Source organism: Schistocerca serialis, chromosome 2, assembly GCF_023864345.2.
Source record: "Schistocerca serialis cubense isolate TAMUIC-IGC-003099 chromosome 2, iqSchSeri2.2, whole genome shotgun sequence".
NCBI classification, from domain to species: Eukaryota; Metazoa; Arthropoda; class Insecta; order Orthoptera; family Acrididae; genus Schistocerca; species Schistocerca serialis.
Window position 1 is genome coordinate 455,494,508 of NC_064639.1, and position 25,953 is coordinate 455,520,460.

At 39.8% G+C, this 25,953-nt stretch overlaps 1 protein-coding gene across 3 annotated transcripts in view; it reads right to left on the minus strand.

Moving 5' to 3' along the window:
- The window catches only part of LOC126457345 (protein regulator of cytokinesis 1-like), a 269,204-nt gene that overhangs the window by 200,961 nt on the left and 42,290 nt on the right, over nucleotides 1-25,953 (minus strand). For all 3 annotated transcript variants that reach the window (XM_050093567.1, XM_050093565.1, XM_050093566.1), the window contains exon 2: nucleotides 21,594-21,711. In XM_050093567.1, the coding sequence (XP_049949524.1) occupies nucleotides 21,594-21,711 (118 nt within the window). The remainder of the gene's footprint in view (nucleotides 1-21,593; nucleotides 21,712-25,953) is intronic.

Below are 25,953 nucleotides of genomic sequence, written 5' to 3' on the forward strand. Positions count from 1 at the left end.
TTTCAGTCATCAGCACTGAAATGAAGTTTCTTTTTGTTGGTATCTTTTGATAAAAAAAATTGTGACTCTGTAGTGGGTGGTGGCATAGAAAAGACTTATTTTGTGGACAAGTTCAGTAAAGTGTCCTGCTTTGGTAACAGATATCATTAGAATCTGTCAAAAACTACTATGGTATTACATCAAAAGTGTTTTTGCACTCAGTTCACATGGACTGTACACAGTGACTTGAACATGGCATATTCCAAGGAACTACATATATAATGTATCCATTTCCAATTACTACTCATTGTTCATCTTAGCGTCCACTACTTCTGTATTAGAGTGAATGCTGCATACATATCTGACTCCGTGCCTTTGTAGACACTGTTGTCAGTGACAAGATGCACTGGAAAGGGTGCAAGCTCAGATCTGAACAATTCTCTCAAGTTAATCATCTGATTGCTTGGCAATGCAAACTCATTGGAAGAGAGTAAGAGGACGGGCTGTATGTTTTTATATGGACTTTTCCGGGGACACGAAACTGAGGCTAGAGACATTATTATTTTGTTTGAATTTCAAATCTTCAAAATTTTCTGCCACTATTTTCTTCATGGACTTGATGCCAGCTCATTGATCTAAATGGCAGCTTGCCTCTTGGGGATAATTTGCCCTGTGCTAAGTGACACTATCTACTTAGTCTCAAGGGGTGGTGAATGTTTAGAGAACCCTGGTTACTCAGCAGGGCTCCATACCTTCATGTTACTCAGGTGTTGCTGAGCATACGTCTGTGAACATCTTCATTTGTTGACAGAAGCGTTGAAGGCATTTCATACCCGAAAGTACATAGAGACAGCACACTATCTGTTAATTATGCAGGGACCATGAGACAGCCCTCCCTAACTCTTCATTACAGTTATCAGGACCTGCTCTATGATCATGTCCGTCTAATTTTTCAGATTAACAATAATGAAATAGTCTTCACTCATGAATTTGTGAAACTCCTGAGGAACCATTTTGTCTTTTAGGTTGATCATATCCTCGTAGTACAGACGTGCACTCTATTCACGCCACCAGTTCACTTTATGAAAAGTTACAGTGCAGTGGCTGATAGGAGTAGCTGTTTCAATAGTAGAAGATGTATGATTTTGGGCGAATATTCACTTGCTCCAGTCACTATCAGCTTTAGCATTCAATAATGTGTATGAATAGTATCTTCGTTGAACATATCAACAAATTTAAACCATTTCAAATTCAATTACATATAACATTTCTGTGATCTCTAACTTAGCTTCTGCTTACAAATATGGAGATGCATGAACACATTGTTGTCCGCTAACTATGGTGAACGAGATTGACTATGTCGTATAAGCTGTTAGCAGCGACAGAGATGATATGATGTAACTATTCCCATTAGTCACTAAACTCTTCATAAAGTGAAAAAATAATAGTTCAAATAACTTGCTGCATGGACGTAGGAAATCTTCCTTCAACAAATTTAATGTGCAGATTCCAGTTCCATAGCTTCACTGAAGTATGTCATTAGAGTACACTTTTGGAAGTACTACATCCACAGTGCAGCAGAAGGACCACAGTACTACGCGAAGAAGTCCAGTTTTACAACAATAGCTCCGGCAGTGATGGAGGGTGGTGGAGGATACTGACCAGTTAGGATTTCCCAAGGCCACACGCCCACCCAGCTCTTCAATCCAAGTAGGTAGGCCTCTAGGGGTTTATAAATTCCGACCTTTAGAGGCACGCACTTATTTGACAATTTGAGAAATTTGCCATTTCTTTGAAGCTATTTATCTTGGTAAATATTTTATTCAAAAAGCTTTTAACCAGTGCAAATTATACGAAATTTAACTCTCTGCAAGAAATGTCTAAGCACTTCTTGTTGTGGTGTGCAAGGGGATAAAGTTACAGCAAAAGGCTGAAGGAAGTGCTGTAAGTTCACATATTTTCTTTTCACAACACGTTAGCACAGGGATCTTTATGTCGAAAATTTGGATACTACATTACAGACCCGGCTACACACAACATACCAAAATCTCAGAAAATTTGGACCTTTCTTAAGACACTCTCCTGCCCCCTGCTCTGTTCTTTCTGACTGGAATATAAAGAAAGGGTGACAAAGAATGAGGCTACTGGAGGTTCAGGCAGGCAGGCAGGGGGGGGGGGGGAGGGGGATTCCAAGAATGGGGGTGTATTAAAGGGAGAGCTTAGACTTCCACAGTTTAGAGACACTGTCAAGGAGGGAAATTCATGTGACACAGTTACTAAAGCAATTGTTCATGTGGCACACAATGTTGTGATGTTAAGTTTGGCTGCCATACTTTAATAATAAATGCACCTCACTATGACAGCTGTAACTTGGCAACAGGAGCTTATAGAATTAACTCTGTTTCCTGCCATAGGCACATAGGTAAGCCATCATATGAAGCAGGAAAATGGGTGGGAGACTAAGTAATTGACACACACTGTCATTCTTTGTGCACTGTAGCATCACTGGATAATATGTCATATGAAGGTAGTGATGGGACTAAAATAAGTTACAGTCTTTTTGGGATACTCTAACAATCACTCTAGGAAATGATCTTGACTCAAATCTCTGTATGATACTCTTCTGCTCAATGACTTTTTACCTCCCTGGTAAAGTAACGGTTGTGTTTTTGGAAGGTGTTAGCAAATGGTGCTCTGCTCGGGGTGGGTGGAAGAGTGGGCGATGAATGCATCGAATCAGTTGATGGAGCACTTTATTGACTACCTTGATCTGAAACAGTGTGACTGTAGACGGCTGGAGGTGATCCTCAGACAGTCATTCCCTGTGGAGTGCACGATACTTATCACTATGAGTATTATGCAAGCAGCTGATGTGCTGGTCATTATGGTTATGTGTCAGTAGCAATGTTTAGTCTGATGTGTTTTCTTGTAACCATTTTGGCCTGCTATCATCTGGTCCAGGTTAGTTAGAACAGTTGGGTTTAAAGAGGTGTTTAGGTAAGTCAGGTTTTCCTTGTGGTTCTGGTATGGTGGCAGATAACTCGAAAGCATGGCCTGAAATGTCACATCATGTACCATTTACCAGCAATACCTACCCCTTTAGCTCTGATTGCTGAGCATCACCAAAATGTACTTTTAGCAGGTGGCAATGACCACCGTCGGCTTAGGCAGTGTGACCTTATCTCCTGAAAAAAATTCGTTTTCATTTGTGATGACTCCCAGGAGGCACTTGGCCGCAAGCTCATCAGAGCACTGACAAACTTTACACAGACTTAATTATTCCACAAGCTCTGTAGTAAATAAACACATTTCTGGCCCAAAGATACGAATATTACTCTCAATGTGTGCATACACAAATCTGACAAAACCTCTCCACCGCACAAGCAACTGACAAAATACGTGCAGCAAAAAGGAAAATTACAAAAAATTTGGAATTAATAGCAAAGTCTCCTCCGGTACAACTACCACAATCACGGCAGGCTGCGACCTCTCACATTGCGTGGCTTCTCTCCACCGTACGCTGTGTCCAACCACTTCAAACTCCCCTCGACAAGTTTTCGCTCACTACTACACATGATAATAATATCTTAGATTCAAGAGTTTGTATATGCACACAGCAGAATCATAGACATCCAACTCTCAATAGTTCTTTTTAATTTGTGTAGGACTAACTATGTAACATTTTATATGTTAATTAAATTTTCATAACAAAATATAACTGTGTTTTTTGGCAGGGTCTTTAATATCACCTCCCGCCCCTCTCTCTCTATCTTGGGACGGGTTAAAGCACAACCACCCTGAGGCTCAGGCATTCTCTTGGTTATTGAAGCCCCCACAGAGATATAGCAGGCAGGTCAGGAAAGAAGGGCAGTGTCCACTCTGTTTGCTTGGGGGGGGGGGTCTCATCTGAGATGTGGAGCAGGCTCTGCTGGCAGCAATTAAGTGCACTGGATACACTTGGCTGCAAATTGTGGCTGATGTCAGCTCAAATGATACCTTTCACCTGGATTCACAGGCCTTCTCAGTTCCTAAGGTAACTGGCTGCTTTGCTGAAGATAGATAGCCTCACCTGCAGGGTGAAAGCAGAGCTGTCATTTTGCAGCATCATTCTCCCTGTGTGTGTGTGTGTGTGTGTGTGTGTGTGTGTGTGTGGGAGGGAGGGGGGGGGGTTATCTTATGAGTGCACCACAGCAAGGTTATCAGTGTCCTTACAGTCATTAAAACAAACGAATGTGGAGATAATCTCTAAAATTGTTGTTGCACATTCATGCACTCGAAATGACCACACAGTCCCACACAGTCACTATCTCATGCGCTAAAACAACTTAGAAAGAGGAAAAGTAGCTATACATGAAATTAAAACACAGGTGAAACAGCAAAAACGTTACTTAAAATAGAGGGCAGATCCATTGGCAAACCCGCTGCGGCCTGCTTGTTGGAAAATAACACACATTCCAATAAAATGTGGCACACAGTGATTTGTATGCCATAAGCACCACAAATTGGAGGGTCCTCTCGCCGGAGCAAGAAGCTATGCATCATACGGCTGTGGTCTATGCAAAGGCGAGTAAGGAGAACCTGGTGCTGTTGACATGGGTGGAAGGATGTGCGCCATGGCCGCATTGTGGACTCCACTAGACAGAGGTTATTACCTGTCACTTCAGCCATATGTCTTCCCATCAACGCATGACTTTGTACCTCAACGGCGAGGTGATAGCATGCAGGGCGATGGCACACTGAAGTAACTGAGGATCACAACTTGCCTGCTTCACTGCTAGATGCGCCCTTTCGTTCTCTGCAAGACCCACACACCTTGGTACCCAGCAGAAAGACATTTCCTTCCCCAGTCATCGTAGTTGGAGGGGGGTATACTGGATACTCTCAACTCCTTTATCTGCTGCGTACAAACATTGCAGAGAGCACAGGACACTCAGAGAATCAGAGCAGACAAGAAATTTAGCACTGGAAGAATGTCTTATCTGCTCCAGTGCTCGCAAGGTTGCATATAATTCTGCATCAGAGATAGTTTGAGGCAGTCTAACCTTGAGGGTAAGATCCGGGAAAACGACAAAGCAGCCAATGAAGTCTCCCTCTTTAGAACCATCCGTAAAGATGGGTACATAGTTGTGGAGCTCAGAAATAGCCTACTAAAAACAGGAGGAGTGCAATCTCTCATGTACTGTACTAAACCTGAAATGATGCTGGCAGACAGTTAACCCTGGATTGGGGTTGTACATGCTCCGCTGAGGGACTCCATCACATGCTGCTCAAGGATCCCAAATAGCATTGAGGCTCCTGGACAGTTGGAAACAAGAAATTCCACAGGCGAACGAGCTACAGTACAGTATGCAGGTGAAGCTGGAGCTGCAAGGAACTTACATGACTAATGCACCATGAGGAGCTGCTGCCAGATGGTGAGTGGCAGTTCTCCAGCCTCAGCACGGAAGCACAAAGACTGTCCTATTAGCACCTGTGGTCAGCCGAATCCCCTCACAGTGGACAGCATCAAAAATCTTAAAAAGGCCTCGCCAATCCATACACCATGCACCCATAGTCCATGTGGGAACTCACGAAAGCCCTATAAAACTGGAGCAGAGGTGCTCTATCTGCTCCCCAAGACCTGATGCAAAGGCACTTTATGATGTTCAGAGCCTTGCAGGTTCTGACTTTCCAATCTCTCAGGTGTGACAAACACCACAATCTACGGTAAAAAAAAATGATACCCAGAAACCTCACCAGGTCTCTGAAATGTAGGATGGTGTCCCTCATATACAAGTCAGAATTAAAAATACGACAAGAATGATTAAAACGAAAACACGTGCGTGCAGAGGAAACTGAAACCCTGTCTTTGCAGACCACTCTAACCTCCGCAATGTAATTTTTGAATGATTTCTTGAAGCTTTCAGCTGTCATTCTCTTTTTTTACTGTATGAATGTACAATTACACCCTTAGGCCATTTTCAAGTATCTAAAACGGGATACATTGGATACATTAGTGACACTTGTGATTTTGATGTAGGAACAAGTCATATCTATCGATATGAAGGAGTCGGAGAGATATAGTGATAAGCTACACTTTTATCAAAATTGAGATATTCACAGTATGACATTCTTAACGATGCACCCCTCATATTGGAGTGAAGAAGTTCCATCTTTCTCCAACAGGTGGCAGGTGATGACGTAGTGTAGTTCTATACTCTACCACATGGCGTCTTTTTCAGATGATACATAGTCACAAGCCATATCAAAATGAGTGAATGCTCACATACATCTAAAGGTGCTTCGCACGTTCTAGTCGTATGTGGCAGTGACAGCAGGACAGTAGTGTAAATGAGGATTCTCATCCTTTTGACAGTGATTGTGATGAGTCTTGGTGTCCATCAAGCAACAGTACTAGTTCAGAAGATGAAGTATACAAAATATTTTTTAGTGGTGATCATTGTTCAGTGGCTTGTGACTTTGTTTCTCATAACATTCCTCTCACAGTTGATCATCGTCTTTTGTGTTAATGAGAAACCTTTAGAGCCTAATTTTAATGAGCACTGATTGTGGTAATAATATAGTTTTCATGACTGCAAACTTGTAAGAATATTTTTATTATCAATGCCATTTCAGCAGCATATAATGCTTTGTGTGGCTTGTGACTATATCTCACGGAAGTTCTGTTATTATTTTTCTATTCATATTACAGCTTGAAATAAGTAGAGCAAATGAAGTATCACCCCAGAAACCAAGCTCTTCAAGAAAAAGGAAGTGTAATGTTAATCAGTGGAAAAAAATTTAGGCCAAACGTCGACATAATTCGGGTCAGCAGTAAGTGTCTTCCAAAACCAACAAAACTGTTCAGGCAGCATCTTTGGGAAGTCCCCGTAGTTGTTCAAATAAGTGCTATACGAAACTACTGGGAGAAGAAGAAAATATTTTCCACTCGTTTTGGGACATAGGAAACTTTAATGCCCAGAATACTTACCTAACGTGTTGTGTGAAAATGGTACCAAAAAAGCGAAGGTTCGCTTCACTTTTTTTTAGACACGAGTGGACCAACTGTCACAAATTTACTTTACCTTGTTCTGCTTCACATTTATTTCTTTCACAGCTCTTCAAAAAAGACTACAAAGCAAATTTCATCTAGAGCTGTGAAATTTTAATGCAGAGTGATAATAAATGGATTTGAAGTCATGATTTGCAAGCAAGCTTTCCTCAGAGGTCATGGCTTACAGAATCATGCAAGGAGAGTGACGAATTTGCAACAGCAAATGAAGGTGGGGCGCGCATTTCCAAAAGAAGATGGAAGAGGTTTGTATATTACATTTTACTATAAGGTATCCATTTGAACCAAATAAAATAATGTTGAAGTATAATAATAACACAAAGTAATGTATCAAATCATGCGCTCTTTTCTTTCAGACAAACATGGCACTCATCCACACAAATTTCAAGACGAAGCTGTGCAAGGTGTCAGAGATTTCATCAATGCTATATCAAAATATAACAGTCACTACAGCAGGCAGCAGAACCTTAACAAAGTATATTTTGGATGTGATCTCACAATTGCATTCTTGTTTAGGGACAAATACTCCGAATACTGCAAGGAGAAGGGTGTCCCTACTGTACCACAAAGAAAATTCAGGGCACTTTTTGTGTCCGAATTTAACATAGGCTTCAAACTGTCGAAAAGCAACACCTGTTCTACATGTGATGCCTTTCTAACGGTAACGAGAAACTCAGGATTATTTGCAGAAGAAATTACACATAGGAAAAAACAACGTCAATTGCATCTAAGAAATGCTGATAGTGGGCAAAATATGATTGTGTCTTTAACTTCTCTGGCTAAAGAGAATGTGAAAGAACACTACGTAATAGCAATTGACATGCAACAAATGTTTCCCACGCTAGAACTCACAGCTCGCCCAGCATTTCTACATGAGAGAAATATGGATGTGTAACCACAGTATCCACGATTGTGGTTCAAATAAGGGATACATATTTCTGTGGAGTGAGAAGGATGGAAGAAGGGAGCTGATTATTAAAATACTTGGAGATAACTAACTCTCAAGCTAAAAATCTTCACATAATCACAGATAACTGTAAGGGTCAGCCAAAGATTTGGTCTCTTATTGCCCTGGAAAGAACTCTCATTGCCACCAAAAGATTTGAATCTGTGCAACATTATTTCCCCGTGGTGGGTCATACTAGATTTCCTTGTGATCATGATTTTGGTCGCATTGAAATTTATGCAAGAAACAGACGTCCAATAGCATACACACCAGACAAATGAGCAGAAGTAGTCAAATCTGCTAGCCCAAAAAATTTCAGTGTGACGAAAATGCACAGACAAGACTTCTGAAGCTTGGGAGATCTGAAGTCATTAATCTATATACCCACTCTATTAAGATCTGGAGATCCCATTTATTTTAGTGAAGCGGCTCGGTTTAAGTTTGAGTGTAAAGATCCCTTCACGCTCACGCTAAGCGTGGAGCACTGCTACTCACATATAGGAACCTTCAAGTCGGTGGATCTACGTAGCAAGAGGAAAGGAACACCAGATGAACTAGATCTGTTTCAGCTGTAAATAAAATATAGAAAGCGACTTCAAATTAATCAGAAAAAGACATGACATACTGTCTCTTGTGGGAGACATACCTGCAGCATATCAAAGCTTTTTTCAGTCATGTGCTGGAAATAATGTGAACGATGATAACATAGAAGAACTTCCTTGATTTCACATTTACAGTGTAAAATGAAGTATTAGACTGACTTATCTGTTATGTATGTGTGTATGTGAAAGTGCAAAAATTGCTAGTTCTTATACAATTTTCAAAATAAAACCTTAAAAATGTATTTCGTGTTCTAAATTATTTTCAGTGAGACACAGTCATAAGCCATTTTCAATCAAGTCATAATTAAAATGACTCTCGAATTGATATTACATAACAGAAAGAAGATGGTGTTTTTACACAAGGTTTGCAATGTATTAAAGTATAGTTAAAAGCAAAAAGTAGGTGTCTATTTTGTCTTTAACATTTTTATACTTCCATGAAACTTTAAAGTCATCGTATCTCAAAGCAAGTTTAATGTGGCTTATGACAATCTCTCAGACCCCTTCATATACTAGGCACATTATAACTTACTTTTATGGATGATTTTTATTAACAGATTATGTCATATACGTCATTGCTCCTATGACATCTCTTATGCTCATAAATTAGTTCAAGGTGTTCACGCTATTTTAGCAGTTGTTGCAAAGCTCTTATATATAACGTACTTAACACTAGGAAGATTACAATTATTTTACAGAAATTTGCTATTTAACTTGCATATGCTTTTGTTCTCAGTTATATTTAATTATCGTTCATCATTAGTGTAAATATGACTGTATGTAATTTCTTTAAAATAACTTGTAAATATTTGTTCTGTTGTTGTAGGAGCATGTCATTTTTGAATAGTTGGTACACAGATCTTATATATCACATTTATCACAGTATTCTAATGAAAGTACTGAGAACCACGAGAGTCCAGTAAAAACTGCTTTATGGTTGCATGATGTTTTGCATTACAGTCATATTTATTAATGAGTGTAGCAATAATTTCACATTCTTTGCTTCTGTAACGCTTCGCCATAGAACTGGTAGAAAACTGTCTAGGAATTTCCCATTTCAGAGGTCTTTTTTGCTCATTTAAAACTCTGACTGATCTTATAGATGTACGTGGTTTTCAATTTCTTCCATTACATCCATGACTTTTCCTTTCTGTAACTTATTGAACATTTGAAGTGATCCATCTATATTAGGTATTTTGTGGTTGGTATCTTAAGTGGACAGCAAATGTGGATGGGTTATTGTCACTTATTGTCGTGTGTTCTTTAAATCGTGTACTAACTTTTCTTCCTGTTTGTTCGATACAAAATTTTGGGCACTACTCACAATTAATTTTGTAGATTCCTGATTGCAAAAACGGTTCTAATTTATGTGGTATGTGCCTCAACAATCGGTTTAGACTGTTAGTGGTTCTGTAAGATATGTATAATTTTATATCCTTGAAACATCGTGTAATTTTGTCGGAAATAATACCTAGATATGGCCATTCAAGAACTTTATTTTTCTGTGGTTTGTTTTTGTAGGAAATTCTATTATTTCACAAATTTATCCTTGAATGATTGTTATATTTGAGAAAGTTTTTTTTATGAATTTTATAGTTTCTGTTAATGGAATGTTTGTGTACATGTTAGATATATCGAGTGATAAGAGTAATCCATTTTCTGGTATTTTTATATGTTTGATTTTATTAATAATATCATAATGGCTTTTTGTAGTGTATTCTTTCTCATTTATGTAATATTGCTTAAGGAGTATGTTGAGTTTTTTACTGACAGCATGAGCTGGGCTACTGACCATGGACGAATCAGGATTTGTTCTTTATGTATCTTGGGCTGGACACACAATGATGGTGTTGTTGGATTCATTATAATGGAGTCTTTTATATATTTTTCGGTGAATATGAAGTTACATATTTTTAGAGCTTTCTTTAGTTGTGCATTAAATTTGTTTGTTGGATCTACGTCGATAATTTTGATATTATTTTGGTCGAAAAATTCTAGTACTTTTCTGTTCTAATCTTCCTCTCACATAATCATCAATGTATTTCCTTTATCTCGTTTTACACTAATTGCATTATTTTCTTGAAGCTTATTATTCATCTGATGTATAATACTACTGTCCTTTCCTTTTATGTTGGTCCTACTTTCTCGTTTTATTTGTGTATGTATTATTTTTGCAATTTTACAAGCAATGTATATTGCAACTGATGGCTCATTGTTGCAATAAAGTGTCACCAACTCAGGTGCTAAAAAACTGCTGAGATAGGAAAGACCAAATGAAGATGAGGAAGTGGCCACAAAAGCCCCTTTAACGCAGTTGTGCAAGAATACTGTGTCTCCAAGTAGTGTCATACATCTTACTGATATCAAAGAATATGTCAATACAGTAATGTTTACGTAGGAAATCCTGCTGAAAAGCCGCCTCTAGAAGCGTCAGGTTGTCAACAGTGGACCAAAATCGCCAGAATCCACACTGAGAGCGGCTAAGGAATTGCCTATCCTCTAACAACCAGACCAGATGACAGCTGACCATTTGCTCCAGGGTCTTTCCTACACAGCTCCTTAAGGCTATATTCCTGTAGCTACTGGGACACACATGGTCCTTTACTACTTTGAGGAGAACTATCAAAATTGCCTCCCTCTGTGAGTTGAGGAAGTTGCCTGTCTGCCATATATAAAAAATGTGAGGAGGATTTCCTTCGACGCACCTGGCAAATGTTGTAGCATGCAGCTGAGTTAGTTGTGACGGGTGCAGTGTCACGAGTATCAGACAGTTCCGATTCCAGTTCCCACATGGAGAAAGAGGAGTTGTAAGACTCAGAAGATCTGAAGTCCAGCTTGCCCCTCTCGACATGGTAGAGATGAAATATCATGTCTTGCCTTGCACTGGCAGGAGTTTTTGCAAAATGCTCAGCCAGTGTCTGAGTGATGTCTCCGGGTGTTGGTTGGAGATACCCCTGTTTCAGCACTGTTGCTATTGGTAAATGACTATGTTTAAACAGAAATCCTCTGGACAGCTTCAGGAATGCTTGCCATGACAGTTTCTTGCTCTCCTTAATGACGCAACGAGCCTTGGCCCTAACGACTCGACAGGCTCAGAGGTTGTCTGCTGTTGGCCAGCACTTGAACTGTCGAAGAGCCGCATGCCTGCCCTGAATTGCTGAATGGCACTCATTTGTCCCCCAAAGTACAGGTCGCCTCTTAAGATGACCTGACGACTTTGAGATTGCTAGGTCAGTGGCGTGATGCATCTCTCGAGTGATGTTGTCCAGCCATTCCTGGGTGCTGTTTTTGCGTTCACACACAATCAGTTTGTTGTACAGCACCCAGTTAGCCTCGCTGATCAACCATTCCAGTGGTTTCTGTTCCACTAAACACAAACACAAGGGCTGTGCCTGCGCTATGAGTTTCAGTTCTTCCACATGATTCCTGAACCCATTCGTGTTCCACTGTAGTATGGGAACCATCTACCATGGGGTCTGTACTTCACCTTATCATTCTGCTGAAGTGGGGAGCCCACAACAGCAAGAGTTCCAGGCTTGTGGCAAGATGGTTGCCCAGTTCAGACTTTGTAGTCCATTGGCTCTTAAACAGAAGCAGCAGAACCATCAATTCGAATGACATCGACAGTATCTGATGATTTACTACCTGTTTTTGCCTGTGGTGGAAGCTTCCCATTTGCTTTTTTAGACTGGGAAGGCTTTGGAGGAACTATCAACAGCAGCAGTGGAGACCGTGCCAGATTTTTTACCGGGCTCTGTGTTTGGAGGCACTGTAAAGTCCGCAGTGGTGGCAACTGTTGTTTAATCTGAAGTTTGCAGAAGGTCTATGAGCTATGAAACAACTACAGCTTGACAGCGTACTGACAAATGCAGGTACCAGTATTGACACTAGCAACCTCCATTTGTATAGAAGCATTGGCTGCTGAAATTGGCTTTTTAACAGCTGAAGCAAAAGTGAATGTGGGAGATTGCATGGCCTTATATTTCTTCTTCAAGTCTCCATATGGGGTGTGTTTCAACTTCTTAGTCGAGTGTATCTTCCGCTATTCAAGGAAATTCCTACTCCAGACAGGGTGATCCCCAGAGCAATATACTCACTTTGGAGGGCAGAAGCAGCCAAATGTATGAAATTTGGTTGGCAATACTGTAATTACATCGTCACATGATCAGAAAAACAAGATGGCTGACACTGCCTGAAGGAGACCTATTTTCTTGTGCTTTAGACGTTCATTTATAGGGTAAGTTTGAGCCTTTTTTATTGGTATTGGTATTTATTTCTAAATAAACCTTGAAGGGTTCTTAATCAATGTTAAATGTTTATTTGATAATATAAAACACACAAATACATTTATGATTATTTTAAGTAGAAGAGATTTACCTGTCCCGTTCCATCATAAAATCCTGTATTTATTAGTTTATTACTTCCTATTATTTATTAAATTAATAATACCTTCTGTTACTTCTATGTATACAAAGTGGACAATAAACACTACAAATTGTATTTAATAATATAGTGTTTATTATTAGAAAAATATAACCTGAACATTTTTCTGTTGCATCACATTATTTAAATATTTTGTAGAAACTTATGAATTGGATATTAAGTGTTTGCAGGGACGTATAAACAATTGATTATATTAATAATTAAACTCTTAAATTTGAAGTAGAACTTTTACTTTCAGTATCTGAAACAGTAAAATTACAATGGTCATAACAGCTGCAGAGAGACAGAGTGAATGGTGAAGATTAATAGAAAGTGAAGACGAATTTAAAGAAAATGATTAAGAAAAATTGTCAAGCATAGGGAGATTCAAAAAACTTGCAGCAAAGTGGGAGGAAAACTTTTCAGACAAAATTAGTAGAAAATAAGTCCAACAAACCAGGATTTACAACAACTAAAAGCAAAGGAAAGCTGTTAGAAGAATCTTCAGGTCACTCACAAGAAGTACTTCAAAGGCTTCTGCCTTGATGAAGGAACTAGTTAACACCTGTGAAGTAACATTATCGCCAAAGAAACAAAGACGCCAAAATAGTAATCAAATTTCTGGGATGGAAAATGAAGTTCAACAATTTTCCCCCAAAGAGGCGATGTTTAAAGACAAACATCAGGCAGAAAAGATGCCATAATTGTGAGACAAGATAACATGAAAACCAAATGTCAACAGATACATACACAACTACTGCAAAACCCTGTCAAATTTTCAAAAATGAACACCCAGACATCAAACTTGGAATGCCAAAAATTTTTTCACTTAGACCAAAATTTGTTTTTCCTCTTAGTGAGATGACACAGCTTAACTGTCTGAGCCGTTACCATGAAAATATCCAATCGCTTCAATGAGCTCTGTCAGGTTACAGAAGAGAATTTTCAACAAAATTCTCTGATTTGATATCACTTTTTGTTTGTAGTGATGAGAATGAAAAATGTATGGCAAGTAACCCCCTATGAACCATGGACCTTGCCGTTGGTGGGGAGGCTTGCGTGCCTCAGCGATACAGATGGCCGTACCATAGGTGCAACCACAACGGAGGGGTATCTGTTGAGAGGCCAGACAAACGTGTGGTTCCTGAAGAGGGGCAGCAGCCTTTTCAGTAGTTGCAGGGGCAACAGTCTAGATGATTGACTGATCTGGCCTTGTAACACTAACCAAAACGGCCTTGCTGTGCTGGTACTGCAAACGGCTGAAAGCAAGGGGAAACTACAGCCGTAATTTTTCCCGAGGGCATGCAGATTTACTGTATGGTTAAATGATGATGGCGTCCTCTTGGGTAAAATATTCCGGAGGTAAAATAGTCTCCCATTCGGATCTCCGGGCGGGAACTACTCAAGAGGACGTCGTTATCAGGAGAAAGAAAACTGGCATTCTACGGATCGAATCAAAGCGTGGAATGTCAGATACCTTAATCGGGCAGGTAGATTAGAAAATTTAAAAAAGGAAATGGACAGGTTAAAGTTAGATATAGTGGGAATTAGTGAAGTTCGGTGGAAGGAGGAACAAGACTTTTGGTCAGGTGAATACAGGGTTATAAATACAAAAGCAAATAGGGGTAATGCAGGAGTAGATTTAATAATGAATTAAAAAAATAGGAGTGTGGGTAAGTTACTACAAACAACATAGTGAATGCATTATTGTGGCCAAGATAGATACGAAGCCCACAACTACTACAGTAATACAAGTTTATATGCCAACTAGCTCTGCAGATGATGAAGAAATTGAAGAAATGTATGATGAGATAGAAGAAATTAATTGATGAAAGGAGAAAATATAAAAATGCAGTAAATGAAGCAGGCTAAAAGGAATACAAACGTCTCAAAAATGAGATCGACAGGAAGTGCAAAATGGCTAAGCAGGGATGGCTAGAGGACAAATGTAAGGATGTAGAGGCTTGTCTCACTAGGGGTAAGATAGATACTGCCTACAGGAAAATTAAAGAGACCTTTGGAGAAAAGAGAACCACTTGTATGAATATCAAGAGCTCAGGTAGAAGCCCAGTTCTAAACAAAGAAGGGAAAGCAGAAAGGTGAAAGGAGTATATAGAGGATCTATACAAGGGCGATGTACTTGAGGACCATATTATGGAAATGGAAGAGGATATAGATGAAGATGAAATGGGAGATACAATACTGCGTGAAGAGTTTGACAGAGCACTGAAAGACCTGAGTCGAAACAAGGCCCCGGGAGTAGACAACATTCCATTAGAACTACTGATGGCCTTGGGAGAGCCAGTCACGACAAAACTCTACCATCTGGTGAGCAAGATGTATGAGACAGACGAAATTCCCTCAGACTTCAACAAGAATATAGTAATTGCAATCCCAAAGAAAGCAGGTGTTAACAGACGTGAAAATTACCAAACTATCAGTTTAATAAGTCACAGCTGCAAAATACAAACTCGAATTCTTTACAGGCGAATGGAAAAACTAGTAGAAGCTGACCTCGGGGAAGATCAGTTTGGATTCCGTAGAAATGTTGGAACACGTGAGGCAATACTGACCCTATGACTTATCTTAGAAGAAAGATTAAGGAAAAGCAAACCCATGTTTCTAGCATTTGTAGACTTAGATAAAGCTTTTGTCAATGTTGACTGGAATACTCTCTCTCAAATTCTGAAGGTGGCAGGGGTAAAATACAGGGAGCGAAAGGCTATTTACAATTTGTACAGAAACCAGATGGCAGTTATAAGAGTCGAGGGACATGAAAGGGAAGCAGTGGTTGGGAAGGGAGTGAGACAGGGTTGTAGCCTCTCCCCGATGTTATTTAATCTGTATATTGAACAAGCAGTAAAGGAAACAAACGAAAAATTCGGAGTAGGTATTAAAATCCATGGAGGAAAAATAAAAACTTTGAGGTTCGCCGACATTGTAATTCTGTCAGAGACAGCAAAGGACTTGGAAGAGCAGTTGAACGGAATGGACAGTGTCTTGAAAGGAGGATATAAGATGAACATCAACAAAAGCAAAACGAGGATAATGGAATGTAGTCTAATTAAGTCGGGTGATGCTGAGGGAAGTAGATTAGGAAATGACACACTTAAAGTAGTAAAGGAGTTTTGCTATTTGGGAATCAAAATAACTGAGGATGGTCGAAGTAGAGAGGATATAAAATGTAGACTGACAATGGCAAGGAAAGCATTTCTGAAGAAGAGAAATTTGTTAACATCGAGTATAGATTTAAGTGTCAGGAAGTCGTTTCTGAAAGTATTTGTATGGAGTGCAGCCATGTATGGAAGTGAAGATGGACGATAAATAGTTTGGACAAGAAGAGAATAGAAGCTTTCGAAATGTGGTGCTACAGAAGAATGTTGAAGATTAGATGGGTAGATCACATAACTAACAAGGAGGTAGTGAATAAAATTGGGGAGAAGAGGAGTTTGTGGCACAACTTGACAAGAAGTAGGGACCGGTTGGTAGGACATGTTCTGAGGCATCAAGCAATCACAAATTTAGCATTGGAGGGCAGCGTGGAGGGTAAAAATTGTAGAGGGAGACCAAGAGATGAATACACTAAGCGGATTCAGAAGGACGTAGGTTGTAGTAAGTACTGGGAGATGAAGCTTGCACAGGATAGATTAGCATGGAGAGCTGCATCAAACCAGTCTCAGGACTGAAGACCACAACAACAACAACATGAGAAGTAAGTGTGAACTACCTGATGTACAAGATGTATCTCACAAGTTTAATGAACTCTCAGAGAATACAAATGATTTAACATAGTACAACTGGAAAAATGTGGAAGAGAAGATTGATACAGTTTTCAAAGAGCTAATCAGCAACATACCTCACTTTATTATCATTGTATCTTAGTAAAAATGCAAAATAGCTACTTCTTAGAAAAAAAGAATAATGTTGATGGAGAAAGCATTGTGCTTTAAATAGATTTCACTGAAAACTATTCAGTACGGCAGCAACATAAAATCCAGTCTGCACACTGCGGTTCACAACAAGTCACATACAACTGAGGGCTGCATGACTCCTGCTGTTCTCCAAAGTTATGCTAGAATCAGTGACAAACTCTCTCACAGCAGATATGCTGTTAATGCCTTTCTATAACATCTACAAATTAAGTTTCCAAATGTCACAGTTATTGACGTATTTTCAGATGGAGCAGCCAGACAGTTCAAGCAACAGTGTACATTATGCAACATTACCTTAATTCAAGAGGAACTGCATTTCTTATTAATATGGTATTTCCTGGCTACAAGCAATGATAAAGGCAGTGTTGATGGTATAGGTGGAGAATTAAAACATCACGTGTGGCATGCTGTGTTGAGTTATGAATTTGCTCAGGAAGTTTCAAAGTCCACCATTGTGGTGTTGTGTACAAAAGATGAAGTGCAAATACAAAAGAGGTGCTTTGATGAAGCCATGGAGCATATTCATGCAATTTCTGATAATCAGGGCACAAAGTTAAAGGTGTTTGCCATACACAGTATCCTACACCAAACATTCTCAAATCAGTATTGAAACTCAGTTTCACTTCCTACAAGGAAAATGCCAAATGAATGATCATTTTGTTGTGGTTAATTTTGCTACCAAAAGAGGAATCAAACAATTCATAAGCTAAATTTTGACAACTGATGGAGATGAGTATGAAATTATGTTCATGAGGAAAAATACAACAGACTAAAAATTTAGTTTTAAACGTAATGATATGTCTTGTATACCACGATCTGACATTGTGAAAGTTCTTTCCACCCCTGACATGACAATCGTCACAGATATTTATTTCCTGTATCATAAATGTAAGAAATGTATCCTGTTACTCCATACTGTTGACCTTTTTTTTTTTTAAAAAAAAAAAAAAAGAAAATCAATGTAAGATACTAAATAAGCCACTTGTTGGAAAAAAAACCCTTACTTTGATTCAAACTGAGAAGAGGATAATCACACCTGTCCCTTTCTGTCATATTGCCTGCCCTTTCTGTCACAGAAATATAAATTTTTACTGTCTAAAAAGTATCCAACCTTTGGCCAGAAAAAATATTTCGAATACCTGACGGGGTTGGGGCCCTAATACTCTTCAAAGTAAGCCTCCTTGTGCTTGTGCACACTTAGTCCACCAATCCTTCCACTGCCGGAAACACCTACACAAGTCTTCTTTTGGAATGGTGCTCAGCTCTGTCATCGTGTTCCACATTCTCTCTTCTCTACTCTCAAAACGGGACCCTTTCAGTGGAGTCTTCAATTTTTGAAACAACCAGAAGTCGCAAGGAGCGATGTCTGGAGAGTAGGGAGGTTGGCGAATGGCTGTAATTTCATGTTTGGCCAAGAATTTTTGGATGAAGTGGAATGAATGTGCGGGGGCATTGTCGTGATGATGATGTTCCCAGTTTTTCGCCGTCCACATGTCTGGTCTTTTGCGCTGAACTGCATCACGGAGTCACCGGAGAACATCTTGATAATACTCCTTTGTCACTGTTTGTCCTACTGGTGCGTCTTCGTGATGCACAATTGCACGGACATCCATCAAAGCAGACAGTCAGCAACATCTTGATTTTGCTTCGCACTTGCCGCACTTTCTTCGGCCTTGGAGACTCAGGATGCTTCCACTGTGACGACTGTATTTTTGTTTCTGGGTCACACCTGTACATTCATGACTCTCCTGTCATCATGGTGTTCAGAACCCCAGGATCAGTGTTGGTGGTGTTCAGAAGGTCCTGTGCAACGTCAAAACGGAGGTATTTTTGTTCCGGTGACAACAACTTGGGCAAGAATTTCACAGTTCTTCGGTGCATGTTCAAATCATCATGCAAAATTGCATGTGCAGAATTTTTACTCACTCCAACCTCTTGGGCAATCTCCTGCACGGTCAGACAACGATCTGCCATCACCAAATTTTGCACCGTCTCAAGAACAGCAGCACTCCGAGCCGTTTGGGGCCTGCGAGAACGCTGATCACTCTCCGTTGATGTGTGGCCTTTTTTTGAATCAGTTGAACTACTCCTTAATTTGTGTTACAACCATCCCATCTTCTCCAAACACCTGCTGAATCTTACGAATTGTTTCGCTTTGAGAATCACCAAGCTTTTGACAAAATTTGATGCAGTATCTTTGCTCAACACTTTCAGTCATCTTGAGAGAATCGGTAATCCAACAAACACGTTGTGTAACACTTCACTCAGCAACCAACAGGCAGCAACTGACCTGCTGGAAGGCAGGGACAAAATTCACACATGCGCATAAAGGTCTCTTCCTTTACTGTGTACAGTAGCGCCACACTATCGTCTCTATTTTGCGCAGGAAAATCAGAAGTCGGATACTTCTAGACAGACCTCGTATTAGTCATTTGATCTATTGCATTTATGTGACTTGCACATCCGATCCCTGACGATCTCACTGATAAAAATTGCCACTATCAATAATTTGTTTTCACAGGAATTCCATGCAACACTCAGAAGGTTGGCATTACTCATTTTTCTGAGTCCCGTTCCATCTTATATGTGATTGTTTATAAATTTGTTGTATTAAGTGAGTTACTGCTTTGTTTTTCATTCTATAATAAGAAATGATACTCTTTTTACTATAGTACACTAAGCTTCAACATATATTAACATTTATTCTCTTAAAAACTTAAAATCACACAGAAAATTGATGTGATTGTCCAGTTCTGTTACGTCAAATGGCCTTGGATATTCTGAACTAGGCATGAAAATGCATTTTATAATTAGCGTGACACTGTTTTCATTTGGTTGGAGTTTGTATATTTGAGGTACTCCTGAAGCATCGTGTGGCGACGTGGGGTCTCCTTATGATGTTCTTGCATCATATACAGTGCTACCTCAGAGTTTGCAATGCCGTGCGCCACACCATGGAACCCTTCTGGAGAAATTCTTTGCCAAGGAGGTTCTCATCAATCAAATGATAGAAGGAAGATACAACCCCACACATTTCAGTTGGTACACAATTGATTTTTGAGAAAATCTTGATTTTCTTAAGGAATAATGTGATATTCAAAGACTGATACATGTACAATAAAGAAAGTCATCATTCAGTATATAGACTTTCTTTCAGTAGCTTGGAAACAGCACAAGAAGAGTTTTTTTGAGAGTTTGCAGGGTTGTCTCCAAACCAGCACTGGAACCTAATTGCAAGAAGTTGCACTTTGTCATCTCAAACCCTCACACTATTGGAGTTGCTACAAAAGTAAAGAGAGCTTCACTGTAAATTTTATAACAGTCAAAGCCTCACAGACAAACAAAAACTAAATTAAGCCAAAAATATCATAAGGAGAGCTGTGTATGAAGTGTTCAAAGAATTCGAAAGTAAAATTTTTTGACTTGACACAAAATCCTAAGAAGTTTTGGTCTTGTTAAATCAGTAAACGGATCAAAGTGAACCATCCTGACACACTGTGACCATGATGGCATTGAAGAAAGGAAGAGAGAAAAAGAACAAAATAGTAAACTTTTTCTCCAAAACTGTTTCACAGAGAAAAATCGCATTTTAAATTGTCCCATGAATGACAAAACGACATATCAAAATGAGTGTTCATGTGATGGGAGGAAGTAAGGAAGGAAGATTAATGTCCTGTCAACAACAATGCCATTGGAGATGAAGCACAAGCTCTGGTGAAGGAAGGCTGGGGGAAGGTAATCGACCATGTCCATTCAATGGAAAGATCCCGGCATTTGCCACATAAGATTTAGGGAAATCACAGAAAAACTAAATGAGGATAGCTGGACAGGGATTTGAACCATTGTCCTCCATCTACGGAATAGGAAAGTGACTGAAATTGCTCAATGGAGGAAAAGCCACTGGACGTGACAGGATACCAACACGATTCTACAGAGTACTCAAAAGAACTTTCCCCTCTTCCAGCAGCAATATACGGTAGGTCTCTGGAAGAGCAAAGCATTCCTAGTGATTGGAAAAAAGTACAGGTCATTCCTGTTTTCGAGAAGTGTCATTAAACAAACATGAAAACAAACTATAGTTCTATATCTCTCTCATCTGGGTCTGCTGTAGAATTTTGGAACATGTTTTATGCTCAGGTAGTATGACATTTCTGGAGAGCTGTCTCCTCTGTAGGAATTAACAAGGGTTCAGAAAACAGCGGTTGAGTGGAACTCAGCATGCTCTGTTCATCTTGAAGACACAGAAAGCAGTAGAAAATGGCCCCCAGGTTGAGGCAATGTACCCTTGGCTTCCAGAAGGCATTTGACACACTTCATCACAGTGTAGCCTACTGTCAAATAACACGTGAAAAGTTCACAAACATAAAATTAGAGAGATTCAAGCCCACACAGGGGCCTACCAGTAATCGTTCTTCCCGCAAACCATTTGCAACTGAAAGAGGAAAAGGGGGAAGCAACAGTGGTGCACAAAGTAGTCTCCACCACCCGCTGTAGAGTTACTAGCAGAGTAGAAGTGTAGATGTGGTACACTCTAAGTTTGTAACCTGAACATTAATAACAATAATAATACATTAAAATAATAAAAATAATAAAGTAACGGAAAAATAGATAAGCTTATAAAATAAACTGCCTGCAAAGCAGTTAAAAAATTGTTTTATTACCTCAATTTCTTTCTTAACCTCATCACCACGCTTTGCAACATCCTCTGCATTAAACCCACATTCTGCCCACAGCGTCTTAAGATTTTTGAGGAAGGCACTATTCGATATGGCTGTCACTCTGGAAATAAAAACAAATTATGACAGTAATGCTAGCGTGATACATTTTTTTTAAATCTTTCAGTGTAGCACTTTTCGGAGCTACCTGATGGACAAAAAGCAACGAATGCCGAATTAACAGCAGTAACGACTAGATCAGCTACTGGACAAGACAAAGGAGAGAAAATAAATATTATCTTTAGCAAGTTAAATGCATGCAATTGAGAGTAAAGCTAGGACAGCATTTTTGGTTTACATGATGACAGTAATTACATCAGTGCTAAACACAATGAAAAACTTAGCACTTTTCCTTCTTTGGTTGTGAACATCAATTTTAATTCCCACAACAAAGTACTTTTGCAAACCCAACAATCTGGAAACCTTATCATGATCAAGAGCAAGTAATGCAACAGATTAAGTTTTTGCAACAGTTTCCTTGGATAAAATTCATACATGATAAACACATCATATCAACTACGCGGAACATCACAAACACCACTGTGGCTATGGCAAATATTGCAATCAGCCTCACTGGAACAATTTCGCCATGATTTCTGCACAACAATGCTGTATTACCATTCCACTGCTTAGAAAGCCAATTTGTTCTGGTCCACATCACTACCAACATTAAATACAATTATTTGGTGGTCAAACTAAATGAACATATGACTACAGAAGTGCAAGGAATCTTGATTTTATCAAGCACAGGGAGTAATGGTGAAATAAAATGGTCATTTACCCACTGGATGTCCCGATTTGAGGTCATCCGAGACAAGATTTTGCGTATGGCATGTTTGAATGCGATCACACAATTTCCAATAACTTAAATCATCAGTGGACAATGCCGTACATGATGACATATTGCTGGGAAAAAAAAGAAAGAAAGAAAGAGCTAACTTTATAGTATCTAATTGCCATCTTGACAGACATCTGATTGCACACTAAGCAAAATCAAATGATGGAAAGTCTGGGTTGGAATATCAACAATATTATAAAAAAGTGTAGATTGCTACTCACTGCAACAGTGACATGTAGAGTTGCAGACTGGCATCATGATAAGATTGTTATCTATAGGCTCTTGGCCAAAACCTTCTTTAGAAAAGAGAAATGTGCACACGTTCAGACAGGCAATCATACCTTACACACACGAGTGCTACCTCTGGCCAGACTGTAACAGAAATGCATTGAATGGTAGCAACAATCTGGGGTGGGGGCAGGGAAGGGTGAGGGATAGCACGGTACAGGTGGGGGGAAAAGAATCAGTGCCACCTGGTGGAGTATGCAGGGACTAGGAATGGCAGGGCAGGGCTGACAAGCACGGCATCACCAGGCTGTGGCAGAAGCAGAGGAGTAGTAGTAGTAGTTGTTGTTGTTGTTTAGGGTGCAAAACAGCTGAGATGATAAGCTCCCATGTCATAGCTTAAAAATGTCAATTACCGGATGAAGTTGAAATCAATAATACTCAGAGCCTAATCGAATTGAGTAGAGGGATACTAAAAACAATCCGTTCCCCTTTGAGAGGGATGCTCAAATTGTTGAAAATTAAATGTCCTTTGCTGTATTACTATGACAAATAAAAGTAAACACAATCTACAGCTTGTGCTACGTCTGCTAAAATATCTGATAATGGCAAACATACATTAAAATATACACGGTTATAAAATCGGCATTGGGTCAGAAAACTGTGCACTACCATTGGTTGTTGCAGTAAACACAGAGTGGTGCAGGGTCTCCACTTGGCAAATAATAGTGACTGAAGCGACAGTCCCCAATATGCAGTCAAGCTAAAAGTGTCTCCTCATAACGAGAGGGTTGAGAGGAAGTCGTCCAACCTATTGGGAGATTTTTAATTTCCCTGAGTTAGTTGCCACATAGATAATACCAGTGCTCATGACAGAGGGACAAAATGTTTCAACATTGCGGCAACACACAGATCATCTGAAGGGACAGAACAGCTAAAAGGCCAAGATAGTCTAATGTAAACTTTTGTAGTTCTCTTAAAAAAGTGAAAAAAGTTTCTTTTGTAAACCTTGACATGTCTCCTGTACATCAAATCAAATGATTTGAAAATTGTATGTAATGAGATGAATAAACCACATAACATAACACATAACTGCAGCCTTGGCAGCAGCATTGGTAGCTTCATTGCCCAACACTCCGATGTGACCAGGAACCCACATGAACATCTTGTTGGCTCCATCATCAATGAGCGAGTGGAGGCATTCATGGATTCGTTGCACTAAGGGGTGGTATGTGTATAGTACACAGAGGATCTGGAGGGCACTAAGTAAATTGGAACATAATACCCAATTGAGAAGCCTGTGTTGTCAGACGTACTGGGTGACTTGATAAGAGGGCATAAAGTTCTGCAATAAAAATTGAGCATTGGTCTAGAAGACGATATCTAAAATGTGTGTTACCAATGACAAAGGTGCACCTGACAGCACAGCCAGTCTTAGAGCCACCAATGTAGACAAAGGTGTCATCTCCAAGATGTATGAAAAGTTCAAGAAACTTAACAATAGGTCGAACCTAGAGTTGTGTCCTTGGGAAATGAACTAAGTTCAAGATGAACATGGACCTCAGCATGAAGCAAAGACAGTGAAGGATTCTCACCCACCTGGAACATGGGAGGTAACTTAAGGTTAAGCTGCTGAAGCAGTATTTGAAAGCAAACTCCAGGAGGAAACAAAGAAGTTGCGCTTACCTGTTATTGGCGGTCAAGGGAGTCATCAAAAAAGGACAAACATGATGGATGGTTGGGCACGGAGGACAGGTGGCACACATAACTGTTGACAAGAACATCATGCCAGTATGACAGCAGTAGTTCAGTAGTGTCTGCATACTCATAACTGGGCTAATGTAGAAAGCTCCAAAGGCCAAATGTATGCCTCAATGATCGATTATGTTGAGACGGGGTAAAATGGTTGTCATGCAGATGAGTAAATGAGACAACCATAGTCCATTTTTTGATCAGACATGGGACTGGTATAAGCGAAGAAGGATTTTCCAATCCGCTCCCCATGAAGCACCGTTTACAACACGTAGGATGTTTTGAGATTGGGTACAGTGTGCTGCCAGATAAAACCTGTGGGAGTCCCTTCAAAGTTTCCTATCTAGCGTGAGCCCCTTAAATCTTGTGGTTTTAGACAAATGGAAGAGCAACTGAACCAAGATGTAAGGGCAGTGGAAGAAACTCCTTACGCTGCCAGAGGTCCAGACAGGCAGTTTTTTCAGTGGAAAAGTACAAGCCATTGTCGATGCTCCAAGGGTAAAGATGGTCAAGACATCACGTAAGTCATCGCTCAAGTAAACACATCCAATGAGAGCTGCAGTAGATCGCAAAGTCATTGACGAAAAGAGAGCCTGAGATGCCTGGCAGAAGGCAGTCCCTGATAGGGACAATTGCTACGGCAAATAGGGCTACACTCAGCACAGAGCCCTGAGGCACCCAATTCTCCTGAATAAAAGTGTTTGATATAGCTGAATCCACACCTACTCTGACAACCCAGTCTTTTAAAAACTCCTGGACAAAATGGGGCAAGCAGCATCAGAAGCCACACATATGCATTGTACGGTCAATGCCCATCTTCCAGCAGGTATCATGAGTCTTCACTAAATCAAAAAACACAGCTACAGTCTGGCATTTCCACAGAAAATAGTTCATAGTGTGGGCTGACAGAGTAATGAGATGATCAACTGTAGAGTGGTACTTGTGAAATCCACATTGTGCATTTGCTAGCAAATTCCAAGACTCAAGCCACCATACCAGCTGACCACTGATCATGCATTCCATTACCTTGCAGACACTGCTGGTGAGGGAAATTGGGCAGTAGCTGGGTGAAGATATTTGTCCTTACCAGGCTTGGGTATTAGAATTACAGTGGCTTCACACCAACATTTGGGAAACATTGTCCATACATATGCAATTATACTTACAATGGAGAAAGAACTTGCCGTCAAGAGAAAGGTGCTGCTACATCCGAACGTGAAAATTGTCTGGTATTGATGCGGAAAATTATGATGAGGTTAGAGAATATTCAAGCTGCCTCATAGTAAAAACAGTATTGTAGCATTTGCAATCACCAGTGTTGAGAGAAATGAGAGCAAGCTAACTGAGAATATCTGCCAGGAGAGAGTCACTTGGGCAGGTTCTCTGACAGCGCCAAATGGAATGATAGGCAAAGTAATCACAGTTGAGGGTGTTGAGCGGTAATATACAGTACATCTGCGCTGGCAAGACTGGATGACTGGGGTATGTCAA